At 36.3% G+C, this 18,024-nt stretch overlaps 3 protein-coding genes across 3 annotated transcripts; 1 reads left to right on the top strand and 2 right to left on the bottom strand.

The window, feature by feature from the left end:
• Positions 1–3,080: 3,080 nt before the first annotated feature.
• Positions 3,081–9,343, bottom strand: LOC147858779 (uncharacterized). The gene is made up of 10 exons (XM_087326327.1): positions 9,029–9,343; positions 6,624–6,938; positions 5,870–5,942; positions 4,621–4,733; positions 4,454–4,538; positions 4,103–4,175; positions 3,947–4,002; positions 3,794–3,859; positions 3,595–3,660; positions 3,081–3,503 (listed from the first exon to the last, which is right to left on the bottom strand). Exons 1-10 carry the CDS (start codon positions 9,244–9,246, stop codon positions 3,393–3,395), a joined length of 1,176 nt encoding a protein of 391 aa, XP_087182453.1. The 5' UTR covers positions 9,247–9,343; the 3' UTR covers positions 3,081–3,392.
• A 3,645-nt stretch (positions 9,344–12,988) lies between these two features.
• On the top strand, positions 12,989–15,121 carry LOC147858778 (pentatricopeptide repeat-containing protein At2g13600-like). The gene has a single exon (XM_087325276.1). It carries the CDS (start codon positions 13,084–13,086, stop codon positions 14,761–14,763), a length of 1,680 nt encoding a protein of 559 aa, XP_087181402.1. The 5' UTR covers positions 12,989–13,083; the 3' UTR covers positions 14,764–15,121.
• Positions 15,122–16,189: 1,068 nt separating this feature from the next.
• Positions 16,190–17,778, bottom strand: LOC147858777 (E3 ubiquitin-protein ligase SDIR1-like). The gene is made up of 5 exons (XM_087325681.1): positions 17,653–17,778; positions 17,133–17,215; positions 16,959–17,061; positions 16,675–16,773; positions 16,190–16,271 (listed from the first exon to the last, which is right to left on the bottom strand). The coding sequence occupies exons 1-5, from the start codon at positions 17,776–17,778 to the stop codon at positions 16,212–16,214; spliced, it is 471 nt and encodes a 156-aa protein (XP_087181807.1). The 3' UTR covers positions 16,190–16,211.
• Positions 17,779–18,024: the final 246 nt, after the last annotated feature.

The following is an 18,024-nucleotide window of genomic DNA, read 5'->3' as shown; positions in this document are numbered from 1 at the left end:
TCGGATCGGACCGGGACCCGCCGAAAGGTCGCGTTTCTTTTCCAATCGCCCAACCAAAAAACAAACAGAAAACAGAGAAAGCTCTTCACACAAGAAAAATGAAGTGATGAATGGAAAGTTAATAGTATGAACCATACGTACCATACGCATCGTACGTGTCTTTTCGCATTCGAGAATGTTTCAATCCTTTCGAGGATGGTAAACACCCTCAACGTATGGTAAAAATACCCATACTTCTGTATTCATTATTTATTATAAGGTAAGAAAGTTAAGGTAAAGCATTCGTATTGTAAGTGGGAAAAAAAAAACATAAGAATGTTTTTTAAACATACGCATTCGTTTTCATTCGTATGAAAATAGCATGTTTGCTAAAGCATTCGAGTATATTACGTTTATGATATTGTGAGAATGAAAGACATATACAAAATATAAATATATGTATACCACATACATACATATTAACGCCTATATGAGTGAGAGAGAGAGAGAGATAGAGAGAGGGTTGGTCGTCCACCCAAAGAGAGGAACGTGGATGGGCAGACAATTGGATCGCATTGGATCAGTTTGGATCGGATTGGATTAGATTGGATTGGATTGCATCACATCATAATGGATTGGATCGAATCGGGTCGGGTCAGATCAGATTACAAATGATAGCCAGATTCTATCCCCCCAAAAAAACTGTGAAAATACGGAAAAAACTGTGAATTTACCAATTTCCTAAATATATTTTATAGTCTTTTTTCCGAGGGAAAGCTTTTCATGGATATGCCTGACCATGCTCATTGAATTGAGGAAGTCCGAATTAATAATAAGTTATTCATTCATTTTGAATTAAACTCGATTAACTAAGTGGATTAAGGGTACTTCTATACTAATTACCAAGTCGAAATTTTACCTCTACATCATCCCATGGGGGGGAGGGAGCATGGAGTGAATCACGATTAATGCCTTAACTTTGGAGACTGAACGACTCGATTCCATGCATCAAGGGATTGGTAATGTCGGTGTACCCTTAACAATCGACAATGGTTTGGTTCGGTTCGAGAGGGTCAAAACCGAACCGTTTAAATTTTTAGAAACCTGAACCGAACCACAAAACTGTATAACCGAACCATTAAAAAAATTTCAAAACGTTAAGCCATTAAACAAGTAAAACCGCGGTTTCGTTGTTCGTTTTCGGTTTTCAGCTTAGGTCAAATTTTAAAATTTTAAAACATTTCATTATTTAAATTTTCAAAATTTTTAAGAGTTTCCTAAAATATGAGAATAAGGCATAAAAATGAAAAGATTGTTTAAAAATAAAAAGATAAAAAAATAAAACCGTTAAACCGTTTGAAAAGATTGTTTAAAAATAAAAAAATAAAAAAATAAAACCACGGTTTCTAACGGTTGAAACCAAACTGTTAAGCCGATGGGAATAAGGCATGAAAATGGAAAGATTGTTTAAAAACAATTTTTTTTAATTTAAAAAAAAAATTAATAAATAAATAACCGTTAAACCGTTTAAACCACGATTTCTAACTATTGAAACCAAACCAAACCGTTTTAACCGTTAAGCCGACGTACCCTAAACCCTAACCGCCCTAAGCCCTAAACCCAGAAAACCCTAACAACCCAAAACCCTAAAAACTCTAAAAAGCGAAAACCCTAATCCAGAACATCAACCAAAGGCATTGGGCTCGGAGAGGAACGACACGTGGCATCCATCGTACATACATTTTGATCTCCCCCTCTCTTTGATTCTTCTTCTTCTTCTTCTTCTTAGACAGAGACAGAGACAGAGACAGAGACAGAGACAGAGACAAGACAGATTAGCAGCTTCTTCTGAAGGCCCAACTGACCTACGAGACCAAAGAAATTACTCACACTTGATTTCTCATCAAATTTCTCGAACCCTACCGGTCGTTAATCTAGCATTTCGAGCAGGATAGATAGATTTGTTCTTCTCCATGATTGATTCCATCACGAAATTATGCAAATCTCGAAGGACAGGAGAGAGTTTTACGAGCATCTCATCCATCACTTCATCTAAATCCAATTCTTTTTTTCGTCCTTCTTGTTTGCTCGATTGCTTCTTTCTTAAAACATCAGTTTTAGACTGATGATCGATAAAAGTGGGATTATTACATAGACCTCTTCCATACACCTTTGTTCACCATTTTTTATGGTAAGATTATTAATGGCCTAATTTATGTTTTGCTTCAAAGTTTGCTGGATTTTCCGGTCTTAAAGCAGCAAGATTTTCACCAGATGAACAATGAGGACGGATAAATTCTGAAGAAATCACTATTAATAAGTCTTCATTACCTTGTAAAGTTCTTCACAAGTAACAAGATTCGCCTATCCTTCAATTAGGATATCCTAATGAATAACTTCTATGAAGACAATTATAATACGTAGTTGCTTGACTTTGGATAAAATACAGTTCTAGATGGTGTAGTATATGGATGTGGGTGACCTGATTTTCTCATCACATATTATGTTTACTCTTACATTTGTATAGACATCCATAAATATGGGGGCAAAAGGTTTTTCAATAATGCTGATGCTATATGACATCTGGTGCACTTTCCTTCATGATTGTGAAAGTTGATTAAGTAAATGTGCATATGGATCAAGCAGTTGGCATGGGTCGTAGCGATAATATTTAGCATGCTCGTTGTCACCTCAAGAAAGAATTATACATGAACAGTTGTTGTTACTTGGTAATGTACAGTGGTGTTCTTATTAAATGTTTTTTTTTTATATTCCTGTAAAAGAATAATTTCCTTACTCTACTACTCTGTGATCTGATAGTTCTCTTCATAGACAAACAACTACATGATTCTGGTAAAAGATGTGAACCAAGAATATTAGATTTTTGGTTCACATCTTTTACCAGAATTACACTGTGGACGGCAATGTAGAGTAATAATGTGTTCTGATTGAATGTTTTTTTAATATTCCTTTGAAAGAGTAGTTTCTTAACTTTTTCCAGGTACTCTGTGAATCCGGTAGTTCTTTCTAAAGCCAAACAACTACATGATTCTGGGTAAAAGATGTGATTTATGGTTCTGTATATGCTTGTAGTACCAAGAATTGTTACACATGGCACAACAACAATCAATGAATTACTCCATAAAAGCATAAATGGTCCCCACTATAGTCATCAATTTCATGCATTTATCATAATGTTACAGCAGATTGACGATAGAAATTTCTATCAGGAAATAACAAAAGAATTCAGCAAAACTCTTCTGTCGGTGTGGACATGAAGATTCATTTTCCCTGACTCTGCATGCTGTTGATCTGAATTGTTCCATGTTTTGGCGAACTTTCTGGTACTGTCATTGGTTTGTAGATCATAAATCATTTTCTTGTGGATGATGAAGATTGATGGATGCCTCCACCTAATTTTCTGATATTGTCTCAGCTGAGTGTACATGACTCATTTTTTTGCGAATGATAAAAATAATGGATGCTATTCCTGCTGATGCATAAGGAACTACACTCCAGATGCCCTATAAAAGAAGTAGTATTAAACCCTATATTCATTATCAAAGCTAGTAAATGATGATTTGTGCATTTTTTATGTATCAATGAGAGTTATACCACAATGGCTGCAACTCCAGCCAAAGCTGCGATAGGACGTTCACGAAATAGAAACCCCAATCCCACCTGTAAATTACAAGTTGTTGAATAAGTTTCAATCTGCACCACGTTTTACTTCAAACTACTTTTACTCCCTTGTATGGTATAATGTCAAAATAAACAAATAATCCTATTAAAGGAAACTGACATATCTACTTACCTGAAGTGGTAATGTAATTAGAGCACCGAAACATACACCAGTAAAAAACTGTTCTGGAGGAACCCCCTGTATTAGTCATGAAAGTAGGAAAACTGAGTAGATGCAAAAATAAGGTTTCAACGAGCTAAGGAAAATATTTGGTGCGAATCTTACAAGAGCCCCAGCAAGAAATGAAGTTGGGTTCCTAACACCGAGAGAGAATCGCTCCACTGACATTCATCACCTTGTCAATTAGGGTTTTTTCTCACATTACCATTGCACATAACATGATGAAAAAATCCATGCATATAAAATAGGGCAAAGACTGACCAAACCCAGTAAGGCTTCCATATCGCTGCACAGTTTGTATGATGCTTGTTAATCTTTTATCACCCACTCCCACCTATGGTAATAGTAAAAAAGTTCAGCTTTTTCCTAAGCTTTACATTTAATAATTATCATTCGAAAATTAGGCATGTCAAATGTAGGACGTTCTGCCAACAGATTTGCAGAGTTTTTAATTAAGGTAATTAAGCTTTTCTTTGGATAAGAAACTATGAGCAACATGCTGAACAGTCTTTGCTATTCACTGAATCATAAATGGCATTAGTGCTCCATCACATACATAGATGTTCTATTAGCTTCTCATTAGTTTTAATTAATTTTCTGTATATGCTTTACCATTTTTCTCAATGCAGCACCTGCTTTGGTCCGGACAGCAAAACGACCTGCATAGAATGGTATCATATCACTAATGCACACTCCCCTGAAATAAGCCAATATCAAACAAGCATGAGATGAATATAAATATTATTACAAAATGGTGGGGATAAGAATGTACATCTAACCAGTAGACCCAGAAAAGGGTGGACGAAATATTGCCAGAGTTCACAGCAATTGAGCTGAAGAAATCAGTCCATGTGCCATTAAAAGTCAATGTTCGTGCAATAGTAGCTCCAACCTAAAAGACAATAAAAAATAGAGTTTGGTTCTGTAGATAAAGGCATATTCGCCAGAGTTCTGGGTGAAAGTTGATTTAACAGGCATGGAAATATGGATACCCTACTTCCTTGATGATAACACGATATATTTTCCTGTTGAGTGTTAAGACAGCCATCAAAATACATGAATAACCACAAATACATTCAAGTTTGAATTCTGGTAACCTAATGCTCCGATTGGGACTGGAAGCAATATGCAATCATATTGAGGTTCCTTATGAGGAGCACTTGTTTTATTCTATTTAGCAATACATAATTAAGAGGACTTCCTGATTTGTTATTCCGCCCATCTTGTTCAATATCCCAAAAGTCAACAACTTCAGTTGCAATCATCGATACTGTAGGAGAAAAACTCACAGCTATACTCACAAATTGTCATTAATATTTGGAGCATCAAACGTGTCAATCCTATAAAAATCTCGTTTATTTTTCTCCTTACTATCAGAAGATACGACACATTGTCACATATTTACAAAATGAAGTCTAAGCAAGCATGTGTATATAAGACATTTCAAAAATTACAGATAGAGAGTCAGCTATGCTGTTCGCAATATAGACATGTTTTAGACTTTTATATATTGACCTCTTGCCTCTTTATGTAATTCTCATTTGTATTGCTGTTCATTATAAATTTTCACATTCCTTATCACTAGCATTAAGTTTAGGAATTAACTAGTATCTCTGTTGCAACCAATTTAAAGATATTCCTGGTTACACTTTGTTTATCTTCTAACCATGGGTAGGTCTGAACAATTGTGACTGACCCTGCAGATTACTGCATTTTGCAAGCTGCTTTATGGCTGATCAATGTCACAAGACCGAGATGGACAGCAAAAACAACCTAGCATCATGCATGGCATGATGGTGAATAGAGATCATAAATCACATCTCGTGAGATTATCAAGAAGCTACGTTATGACCTGATGTTAAATCACATAAATCATATATCGTAAACGACCCTCTTACAGAGGCATGTCATAAGGCATTATTACTTTCAAATATGTATGACTGACTACAATCTATATCTAATTGTTAATGCACATTGTTTCTTAGTAACTTCAAGATTAAAACAATATTCCAAGGTAATGAGACTGACCCAAACATTCATAGCTTCTTCACTCACAAAAAGCCCGAATCCTGCTGCCATGAGAAGCCAAAAGTAACCCCATCTGAAAATGTTATTTTTAAATAATTGCATGTCAATCAATAAATGTTTAGTAAAGTTTCATTATTGAAATAGAAAGAGAGTGGATGGCTTAGCATTCTAATTTCAAAGAGAGCTTCAAAGTCTAAATTTCAAAGGACAAGAAGTGTTAGAGTAAAAACTACACAATAAGTTCTCTAAGAAATTTGCATAACAAAAAACGCTCCTGCTATAGCCAGTAAGCTGGTTTTTTAGATTTGAATCATTGTTGTAGAATACTTAGCATATAATACGCATAGAATACATATGTTAAGTATTCTAACTTTTTTTTAAAAATATTTAGAATGCGTATTTTATAGATAAAATACGTAAAATACATTAGATACTTGGAATATGTGTAGAATACTTGTAAAATACGTTAAATACTTCTGAAATTAATTTTTTCTTTTTTAAATTTAAAATTTTTTGAACTTTTTTGAAATGTTAAATACGTAGAATTTGTAAAGTATGTCAAATTTTTGGAATACATGAAAATTTGAAAAATGGCAGTTCTAAAACGTTGAATACATGTAGAATACTTCAGAGTATTCCAAAACCTATTCTAAACATAGAATACACGTTTTTAAAGAACTATGATCTGAATATCAAATTGCAATTAAAAACAAGATATTGAAATCATAGAGTTGCTCATAACATCCTAGCTTACCCTGGAAAAGCTTCTTGTATCTGAAAAACTTTGCCAAATAACCTGAGCTGGTAATGAACCCCTCCTTCTTTAACCACTGTATTGACTCCTTGAAGTTTTATAATTGATACAACTGTATAAAGTGCAGCCATTGATACAACCACAGTTAATAATTTCAACAGCCAATTCTTTTCAGCTATATGACCAGTTTCTTTTGGAGCTTTTTGGAGGTCCTCTGAAAGGAATGTTTCCGCAGATGCTAGGTTGTCAAATGATGCTCCTTGAGCTAATACTTTGGACTGCTTTAATCTCAGAAAAGGATAAGCTTGCGTACCCCTGCATATACATGGATATTTTTATAGTAGTTCAAATATAGTATTCTCCCCCATCTAGATTTTGCTTCTCAATATGGTCAAAAGTTGTGGACTTGCTAATTGAAATGGAAGTTCCTATTCTATATTCAATAACACGCATGAAATATTAACAAGGTGTAAATGATCTATTCAATTTTAATCAGAAACAGCAAAATTGCTATAAAAAACAAGTGCAATTTATAAACAAGTGATTTGGACAGTAAATATTATCCCATCTTTTTCGTGAGGAAAGAGAAGAACAAAGATAAGCCAATCACTGAAAGATATCTTAGGACTTACCTTCTCATTCTAACGCTTAAACACACAGGTTAATCAATCACTGATAATTATCTTAGGGCTTAACCTTTTCATTCAACAGAAAAACCACATTCTAAACAAGTGCTTGATTTGGTCTATCTCAGTAAGTAGTCTACATTTTTGTATGCTAAAGTAGCTCACTGATAAGTCTTTGGCCATGTCTTGAACCTGTCTATTTGAATTTGCGTATCAGTTAAGTTCTATACTTTGTTTCCTTTTATGCCACCTTAAATTTTATTTCACATGCCTTAACATGCTGGAATCCCAAAGGTTTCTACACGGCCATAGGTAACAAGAGATGAATAATTTCCAATAGCCTCTCGTGATATGCAGATCCAGATGAATTGACATGCTGGAATCGCAAAGGTGGAGGAAGCATGGTACACTGCTTGATGGGATTCCCATCACTAATAGCATATGTCAAAGAATATGTAATCTCTGGGAGAAAAATTACAAATTGATATGGATGCTGACCCTGCATATTTGAAATTCATTGTGAAAGGTGGGGGGCCTAAAAAAATGGATATTATGTACATGGCAAGAGATCCTAAATACCACTTTATATCAGAGATAGCTCAGCTATATAGTTCAACCATGAATGCTGATTAATTCATAATGGATCTCTCTTTCCAACTTGAAGTAACCATGAAAGTTCTTTCATATCAGTCAGCTATGGCTTTCCTCACAGGAGTATCAGCTATAATCACCATCTATACATTGTAGGACCCCAAATAATAGTTGGTACAATGTTGAATGTAGAGAAATATGAAAACACCTACAACATGAAATTACAATGATGTGTGTACTCATAAACAAGAAAGTTCAATCTTTTGCAGAGAAAAATGGTAGCATTCTTTACCAATGTGGAAGCAGGCATTTATCATATCATCTTGAATGAATGTAGGAAGACGGATAGGAAGATGCTTCATGACAAACAACCTGCCACAGGAATTGCTTCGCCAGAGGTTTAACATTTATGCAAAGAAGTTGTATGAAATACAATTATAAAAGGGCATCCTACTCTTCCATATCCACATGCCACAATACCAGTTTGTCTATATTTTTCGCTAGGCCATATGTTATGCTCCACATTACTAGATGCCATATTTAAAGATAGGGCAATTCCACGCCCATGGGAAGAATACAGGTCCATTGACCTTAACTTGCCATGCCCACATACCTATACAAGAGGAAAATGTGATTATCTAAAGGGATTCTCTTGGAGTGAGCGGAGGCAATCGGCACTAGGAGATGCCCCAGACAATCCACGCCAATGGGAAGAATACAGGTCCATTGACCTTAACTTGCCATGCCCACATACCTATACAAGAGGCAAATGCGAGCATCTAAGGGGATTCTCTTGGAGTGAGCGGAGCCAATCGACACTAGGAGATGCCCCAGACACCCTGGGGAAAGAATAGGGTACCCTGTCCACAAACAATTGAGAGCAATAAATTGAGGAGCATCATGGACTTCAATCGAAACTCCTCAACCACAATAATACAATCAAGCTGCGGCATCTCAAGGAGATTTGGGATGGGTCAACATGACTAATTCTATTTTTTATCTCGATTTCGCGTGTTAATTTTCATTTCTTGAACAAGTAACAAGAAGCAAATGATGCATATTCTGTTTTCAGTCTCATTCGCCATAATTCCATCTTTAGAGATGTTTATACACCTTGCTGTCTCTCTCCTCTGAATTCTCATGTAAAGGGGAAGGGGAGTATTTACAAGTGCATAGACAGATGTTTACCATAGCCGGTTACATTTCGTGAAGAGATGGTCGGGGGTGCGAAGAACAAGATGCAGGGGAGTCCGTCGTGGTCGTAGTGCGAGTGTAGTCCTGAATGGATTGATCCTAAGCTTGATGTTGGAGGTGTGGACCAGAGGGACAGGGTGTGGTTGCTTATCACCATGGCTGCAGCAGGCGAGGTTAGCTCCACCCCGACATAGCACCATGGTTGAAGGCATATTGATCACATATAGAGCAGCAAATGTATATAATACCTAAATCCTCTCCACTATATCATCATCATAATCATCACTCTTCCCCCCTCTTCTTCTTTTTTTGTGTGTTGCTCTGTTTCTTTGTGCATTGTCCTGTGTGTGTGGAGAGAGAGAGAGAGAGAGAAACACCCACAAAACAGAGATGTGTGTGTGAGATTGATATCAATATGTATGAATGAATTATGAACGTGGCCACATGCCCCACCCTCCAACAATGGATACTCTGTTTTTCAACTCCTTTCTTTCTTCTATGTACATAATACATGATATATCATATATGTATATAAACTTATTTGATTCTTTTCATGGATAAAAGAAAAGACCCCCTCTTCTTTATAATAAAAAAAAAAGCGTAGTTGTCACGGACTCTCTCTTTCATACATTACCCTGCTCGACTTTTCAGCCTCCTTTCAGTCTTGGCATCCACTTTGTCGTGGGTGTGTTTTTCTGCTCGACTTTTCAGCCTCCTTTCAGTCTTGGCATCCACTTTGTCATGGGTGTGTTTTTCTGCTCGACTTCTCGGCCTCCTTTCGGTCCTGGCATCCACTTTGTCGTGGGTACGTTTTTCTGCTCGACTTCTCGGCCTCCTTTCGGTCCTGGCATCCACTTTGTCGTGGGTACGTTTTTCTGCTCGACTTCTCGGCCTCCTTTCGGTCCTGGCAGCCACTTTGTCGTGGGTATGTTTTTCTGCTCGACTTCTCGGCCTCCTTTCGGTCCTGGCAGCCACTTTGTCATGGCTATGTTCTTTTGCTCGACTTTTCGGCCTCCTTTCAATCCTAGCATCCACTTGCCGTGGGTACGTTTTTCTACCTGCTGAACACAGCACACCTGGTTCCCCTCTATGATGCTAACAAGTTACCTTCCATCGTTATTTTTGGCACCAAGACTAGGAACATGATAAAACCAATCCACCCACATGCATACACAACACAAAGCATATATAGCATCTCAATATGACATCAAAAACTCTTGCCTTTACAAAACCATGGTTTTGTGTCTCATACCTCTTTCTTTTTTCTTTTTTCACAAATAGATACGTCTTGGTATTATAATATCATAAGAAATACAAAAGTTGTGTTGGATAAAAGAATATACCAATAGATCCCCTTGTACTCACATCATGGCCGATCTAAAGATAGATTCTATTATTGTCTTGGGAGGTCAAATATGACGTATGAGACCAAAAATATTACATTTCACATGATACATGTGAAAGTGAGTAGTGATTCTCGATGTTCAATAACTTTACCAATGAATGTTGCAATCAAGAGTGCACATTGTGATTGTGTGTGTGTGTGTGTATGAGAGGGAGAGAGAGCAAGTTTTGTCTAATGTTATTTGACACCAAGAGAGTAGGTGTTTGCACAATTCACACGAGTTGACCCAAAATTAGAAATGGAGATCATTTTCCTATTATCCGAGGTATTGGGGATGGCACCATAATTGAGATCTGCACAATGCTTTTGTATTATGATGGTATGCATGGTGTCAAAGCTTATCTACGAAAGTTGAAGGGAATATCAATTTTAACAATTTTCTTTATTGGAGCAAGTTAAAATTCTTTCCTCAGTGGAGTGGTCGTCTTGCCTATTGGCAATTCAACATGTTGTCTTGCTCGTGTAGTTAGTCATTGACCATACTCCATCCATCGTGACACCCATTGTAAGTAGTGTTTTCACACACATTTATTAATATAATTGTTTGTTTTCACTTAGAAAAAGAGAAAGACGAAATAAATATATATTAATGTATTCTAAGACCAAAATGGGCCCATGAAACAATTGATTACAATTATGGGATGTGTACCCAATCATCGAAAATAAAACATAAATAAAAGAGTTTTAGTGGGGTACCAAAATGTTATGGGGTGAAGCATGTTCTATAAAGGAAAATGATATGCGCTAAGACTAGTTTCATTTCCATCCAAGTTTCTCTTGAAGAGGAACGGTGGGTGTGTGGCCCATGGTCTTGATGTAAATGGCATCCCCATCATAGCTTCTAGGCAGGGTAACTCCTGTTTTCTTATCTTCTTAATTGATTCTACACAAAAATGAGTGACTTCAAAGCTCAATATTTGTGGGCGTTTGGGTGCTCTATGGTTTTTTGCTCCAACAAGGGAGAGGCCGAGTGGTGTAGGTGTGTCCACATTCATCGTCCCCCCTATCCCTGGAAAAATTCAATTCTTACATGTTGGTGAATATTAGAAAGGTTATGATTAACATTTTGTAGCTTACACTTTGTATGCAAATTTAGCTCTAAGATATATGTACCTAGTGTCTTTATGTCCAAAGTATCTAATAACTGCCACTGGGACGAGGAAGGAAAGGAAGGGGGAAATTGAACTCAAGATACTAACCCTTCATGGGAAATAAGCTTTAGAAAAACCTCATTGCAAACTCATGCACGTGTTTCATGGAATATTTTTTATGTTTACTAATAATGTTTCTTTACCTCACCAATGAGGAGTCTCATGACAACATCCAAACCTCCAATTCTCAATCAAAATATTCACTCAGATACTTGCAATTTCTAGTAGGTCTACTTACACTAGCACACTTCACATGTTCGGTACTTACTAGGCATAGTGGAACACTCATTCATAAGAGAAGTTCCGGAAGTTGTTACCTATAGAGGTCAAGTTAGAGTGTGAAAGGGCCAAAAGGCTGAAAGAAGTATAAAAGGAAGTTTTGGTGGCCAAAAGGCTGAAACAAGTGTGGAACCGGAGTAAGTGTGAAAGCTGACCAAAGCTGAAGCCGAATAGCTGAAAATATTATTACCAAAAAAATGTATGAAGTAGAAAATGTAAAATAGTAGGAAGTTATAAATGTTAGTTAGGAACAGGTACCGAACAACAATGTAACTTCTTGGCAAGATAGTTGATTTTATGCTTTCCTATATCAAGGGGGCATGTGTATTGTACAAGGTGTGATTAGTTTTAATGTAGAAATATCTTTGGAGTATACTGTGTTTGTTGTATCTGTGTTATTTTATTTAGAGTTTTGAGTTCGTAAGTAAAATACATAGTGTAGAGCTGATTACTTGTAGTTGACCCAGTTAGTTGATGTATAGTGAATTACAGAGAGCTGATCGGACATAAGCCGATCAGGTAGAGTTAGTGAATAACTTATGTGATTATCAATCTCTTGTTGTAAATTTCCATACCTCCAACCACGATCTTTGGTGAAGGATGTTGAGTGATTAAGTATCCGACTAGTGTTTTACCAAGAGAGGGTAGAAAAGAAATTGACTCGGAATTCTAAGTGAGATGATGTGAGACTAAAACTTGTTTCTAATGCATATACATATACAATACACATTATACACATACACACACTGTTATACATATACATATACATATACTGTTATACATATGTATGAACTTGTTTCTAATACATATACATATACAATACACATTATACACATACATATACTACTGCACATAGTATGAACCATACGTACAATACGTGCATACGAGAATGTTTTGATCATTCGAGTATGATAAACACCCTCGAAGTATGGTAAATACCATAAATACTTTTATATTCATTATTTGATGTAAGGTAAATGTTTTGATAACATACGCATTCGTTTCATTCGCACTAAGAATGTTTGCCAATGCATTCGAGTATATTACGTACTATGGTTATACTGTTATACATAATACATACATAAGTTTGCTTACTCTTCATAGAGCAGGAAAATATATGCTCTGTGTAGGCTGATTAGTATATATCTATCATGTATGTGTAGATTGTAGAGCGAGACAGACAGACAGACAGACAGATATATTGGGTCTCTCTGATGCGATCATCATTCACACTGCCAAGTCTGATATCTGAAACTTTGTCTCTTCTGCATAAATGTACTCTGAAGAAGGATCTAACAGAGGGCAGAGCTTTGCATGCCACATTGATACACCACGGTTTAGATTCCATCCCATTTTGGGCAGATCACCTTATCCGCCTTTTCACCTCATGTCGGAGTTTGGTTGAATCAAGCCGAGTGTTTTCCCGAGTTTCTCAACCTTCAATTTACACATGGAATGCAATCATTTCTGCTCATGCGAAGCTAGGGGATCCCGAGAATGTTTTCTCTTTGTACGAAACTATGATGATGAAGTCGATTATGGAAAATACGAAGAGAGAATGTAGTGTGATGGACAAGATGAAAAACATAAATAGAGAATGCTGTTCTGGTCCCGATCGTGTCATGCTTTTGAGCCTCCTAAAATGTTGTGGTTTGAATGCTTCTAGAAGAAGGTATGTTCACCACCAGGTTGTGCTTCATGGGCTTGAATCTGATGTTGTCCTTGCTAGCGCCCTTGTTGATATCAATGCCAAATGTGGGTCTTTGAGAGATGCATTGAAACTTTTTAAAGGATTGCATCCTAAGGATGTTGTCTCTTGGGCTGTCCTAATGACTGGATATATCCAACATGAATTTCATCTCATGGCTCTTAACCTTTTCGAGGATATGAAGATTGAAGGTGTCAAACCTGATCGAGTCATATACTTGTGCATCATGAAAGCATGTGGGCATACACAAATCTTAGAATTAGGAAGGTTAATACATACTGAAATTATAAAAGACAGACTTGAGGAAGACTTGACAATTGCTAATACTCTTATTGACATGTATGCAAAGTGTGGAAGCTTAGGCGAGGCTTTTAAAATGCTTCATAGATTCTCCAGAAGAGATGCAGTATCTTGGAGTGCACTCCTCTCTGGCTATGTACAACATGGATACGATGCTGTGGTCTTCGAAAGCTTTTGTAGAATGAAAGAGGAGGGTATCAAGCCAAGCAAGGTGACATATCTGTGTGTTCTCAAAGGATGCATCAATTTATTAGCCATAGTTCAAGGATGGTACATACATGATCAAATTATACAAGATGGGTTTCAATCAGATTTGGAGATTGGAAACTCGTTAGTTGATTTATATGCAAAGTGTGGAATGCCTGATGAAGGTAATCGAGTGTTTATTTGGTTGCCTAAGAAAGATATAGTGTCTTGGGGGGCATTAGTTGCTGGGTATGCCCAGGTCGGCAAATTCAATATTGTATTGCACTTCCTTAATGACATGAATAAGAAAGGATTTAAACCAAATGATGTTATTTTCACAAGTATATTTGCAGCCTGTAGTCGTGCTGGATCAACACAAGAGGCTCAAAAGTACTTCCATGTAATGGTCGAGCAATTCAGCATTAAGCCCAATATTCAACATTATAGCTGTTTGATTGATCTTTTTGGGCGATCAGGACTCTTAAAAGAGGCCGGACAATTTTTTGAAATTATGCCATTGCCCCCAGATGGGATCACTTGGAAGTCTCTATTGACCAGCTGCAAAACGCATGGTAGCATTAATCTTGGACAGATGTGCTTTGATCGTGGTGTGGAGATAGACCCTGAAGATGCAACAAATTATGAACTTTTGTCATGCCTCTATGCAGATGCTAATGTACATAAGCTTAAGCTAGCATGATTCAGAGCGTGTCTCTATGTAAAATGAAATGTATCATAGTGCATGTATTCTGTATCTTTAAAGAGTGTCCAATGGGTTGCAAAATAATGAACCTTAGAAGAAATAACACACATAATTGGTAAATCAACCCAAAACATGCCTGATATGACTCATGACATTGAATAAAAAAGCATGTATATTTTTGTTGGTGTCACATGTGGCATGGGCAGAATTCAGTTTATGACATATGTCAGACCCTTACATTGTTAAACATGGAAAAATCCATAGAAAATGCAATTGTGAAGTAAAAACAAGCATTGGCCTTAGAAACAATTTGTAGTGGGCAACATCCAACAACCGTTTATGGAGGTCTTGTTGAGATTACATTTAAATTAATCTACGATAAGTCAGGTGGATATTTTACAATGTGATATAACATAAAGCTTGTATACTACACCCTTTTGAAGTGCTAAAAATATAATTCATTTGAAATGTGTCAATTTGCAAATGATTGATTGCTCGCAAATATTGTAGGATGGTAGGAATTTACAATCTTTGAATGAAAGGTAGCCTATTCTATTTGTGTTAGCCTCAAAGGTCAGGCTTCTTTTTTGCTTAATTACACAAACCTTTGGACCAATGTGTTCGATTTATGTGCATGTGTAACAGAGCAATGATACCTATTTTAAATTAATTCACTGTGGCAATGAACATTCAATTTAAGGACTAGTAACGACCTTGCAACTTTCAAGTATCCCTCAACAAGACTACATCTAAAAAGTAGACACATGCTTATCAAATAAAGATTGTTTCTATATCAACACATGCATTATATTCAAAAGTTGAAAAAATAAATCAAAGCTATAATTGTTATATGCTTATAAGATATCTGTAATCATAAGAACCATTATTAGGTTCAAATGGCATTCTTGTAAATGCTTCCAAATCAATTTGTTTTGACAAAATAATTGATTATAGATCCCTAAAGTTACCTTATGAAAACTTCCTAATCTAACTTGATTTGTGGTAAACCTTGGGCTTCCAAATCAATTTGTTTTGACAAAATAATTGATTATAGATCCCTAAAGTTACCTTATGAAAACTTCCTAATCTAACTTGATCTGTGGTAAACCTTGGGCTTTGAAACTTACAACCATGGCTTTAAAGTCGCAAACAATGGATTTGATGGAAACATTGTAAAAATCTTTATGTTTCTAGTTTCGCATGTACAGTGGACTAAACATTTTGCAGGCTGAATATGAATACAATGCTTGTAGCATAATTTCATAAACAAAATTTTGGTTGTCTTGGTAAATAAGCAGTGGCAAAAACATCAACAATACAATCAGCAACAGAAAATTCAGTAGAATTCTTGAAATATACAAAGTCAAATTATGGGACTTGCTGAATTTTTAAGAAGTTGGACCCCATTAATATCCATTGTTTGAATTGCATTTCCACATCACGATTCACAACCTCATTTTACAAACAGGGCATTTCGCCTGTTGAGCTAGCCATGTATCAATGCACTGGAAAAATCAACCATTTTTTCATGATTGGTAAATAAATCATCTTTCATGGGAATGCACTGCTGAATATGAATACAATGCTTGAATCATAATTTCATAATCATAATTTTGATTCTCTTGGTAATAATCATTGGCAAAAACATCAAAAATACATATCAGCAACATTAAATTCAGTAGAATTCTTGAAATATACAAAGTCAAATTATGGGACTTGCTAAATTTTCTATTAATGTCCATTGTTTGAATTGCATTTCCACATCACAAGCTCACTTTACAAATGGGGCATTTTCGCCTGTTGAGCTAGCCATGTATCAATGCACTGGAAAAATCAACCATTTTTTCATGATCAGTAAATAAATCATCTTTTAGAGAAATTTATCAGAACAGGGATTGAAATAAAGACCTGTTGGTGAAAACAATGCATACAAGGCAAGCGCCGAACTACATCTCCCACAGCCGGAATCTCGAGGCATATCAAGCATGCCTCACAAACATCTGTGGGCTGTTCAGAATGAATAGGTTAATGGACAATGATCCTATTAAACTAGCTACATAACATTACTTGACAATACTTTGCAACAGAGGTGTTATAACTTATAACTATAATAAGGACGTGTACAGTGGACAAATCTTGGTACATTTCTTTTGATATAGGCAATAAAAAAACTCTTGAAGCAAGATATTTACCTGGATTACAGAAATAGGTAGCTGCTCAATCTGGTTATTCGATGCACCAGAATGATGTGAACCAATGGTATCATCCAAAGCAAGCAACATCTCATAGTCATTCCTATACCAAATCATCAAACCCTTATCAACGATATTAGCTTTTTATGGGAATAAGTGAAAGACACAACACACTCACTGAAATCCCAATCAACATGCGCAAGTAATGGAACGCCTCCTTGTGACACCACCTCCATGGCAGCTAAGAGCTCCAAACTCTGCAAAACCATTTAGACCTCACATATTACATCTTCTTTCTCATCATATATAATTACCAGTATTCAATGTCTTTCCCTATAGGAGGATGTATATGTATAAAAAGCATGTATATCAAATCATACATAAATCCATGGCACTTGTCTGTGAGTGCAATTAGCATGTGGGTTGGGACATCATACATACATTCATAACTGCATACATGTGTGCACAAGAAGCTCTATTTCAGATGTGGATCTGTACATACATAAGTACATGGATGTATACTCAACATGTGTGCACATCATACATATAGAATATTATATGTCGTTAAGAAGATACCTTACATCAAGCATGTCTATGTGCTTAGGACACATTTAATTAAACCAGATGTATGTGATAGGGTTCCTTTGTGGGCAAGCACAAAAGACCAAAGAAACAAAGTGGATAGACATCTTACTGCATTCAAACCTACACCTTCTGGGGAATGATACAAATTGTCAGTGGTATTCTCTGCTCTTTCTTGTCCGTGAACATGTTCATGACCACGAACATGACCTCTACCTCGACCACCTCTTACATGCATATTGTGGATGTTTCTTAGAATTCTCATCCGTGAAGAAGTTTCTGTACGCTGTCGTGAAGTTGACACTTCACGATGTGAAAACAATGTCAAAAATCTATAGAAGTACATTTCCCATCTGGAGCTTATGACAAGGAGCATGAAGGAATTTTCGGTTCGTGAATCGGAGTTCAGAAGCCCAAGATACAAGCCTCGAAAGGATTAATGTTACTTGGGACAAAAATGTAATTATGTCAAAAGGGGGAGTCA

This window comes from Azolla caroliniana, unplaced genomic scaffold (assembly GCF_043228905.1).
Source record: "Azolla caroliniana isolate FFs.n. ecotype wild unplaced genomic scaffold, voAzoCaro1.0.p SCAF_10, whole genome shotgun sequence".
In the NCBI taxonomy this organism is placed as follows: Eukaryota; Viridiplantae; Streptophyta; class Polypodiopsida; order Salviniales; family Salviniaceae; genus Azolla; species Azolla caroliniana.
Note: the sequence above shows the minus strand (reverse complement) of the source record. Positions and strands in the feature narration are given on the sequence as shown.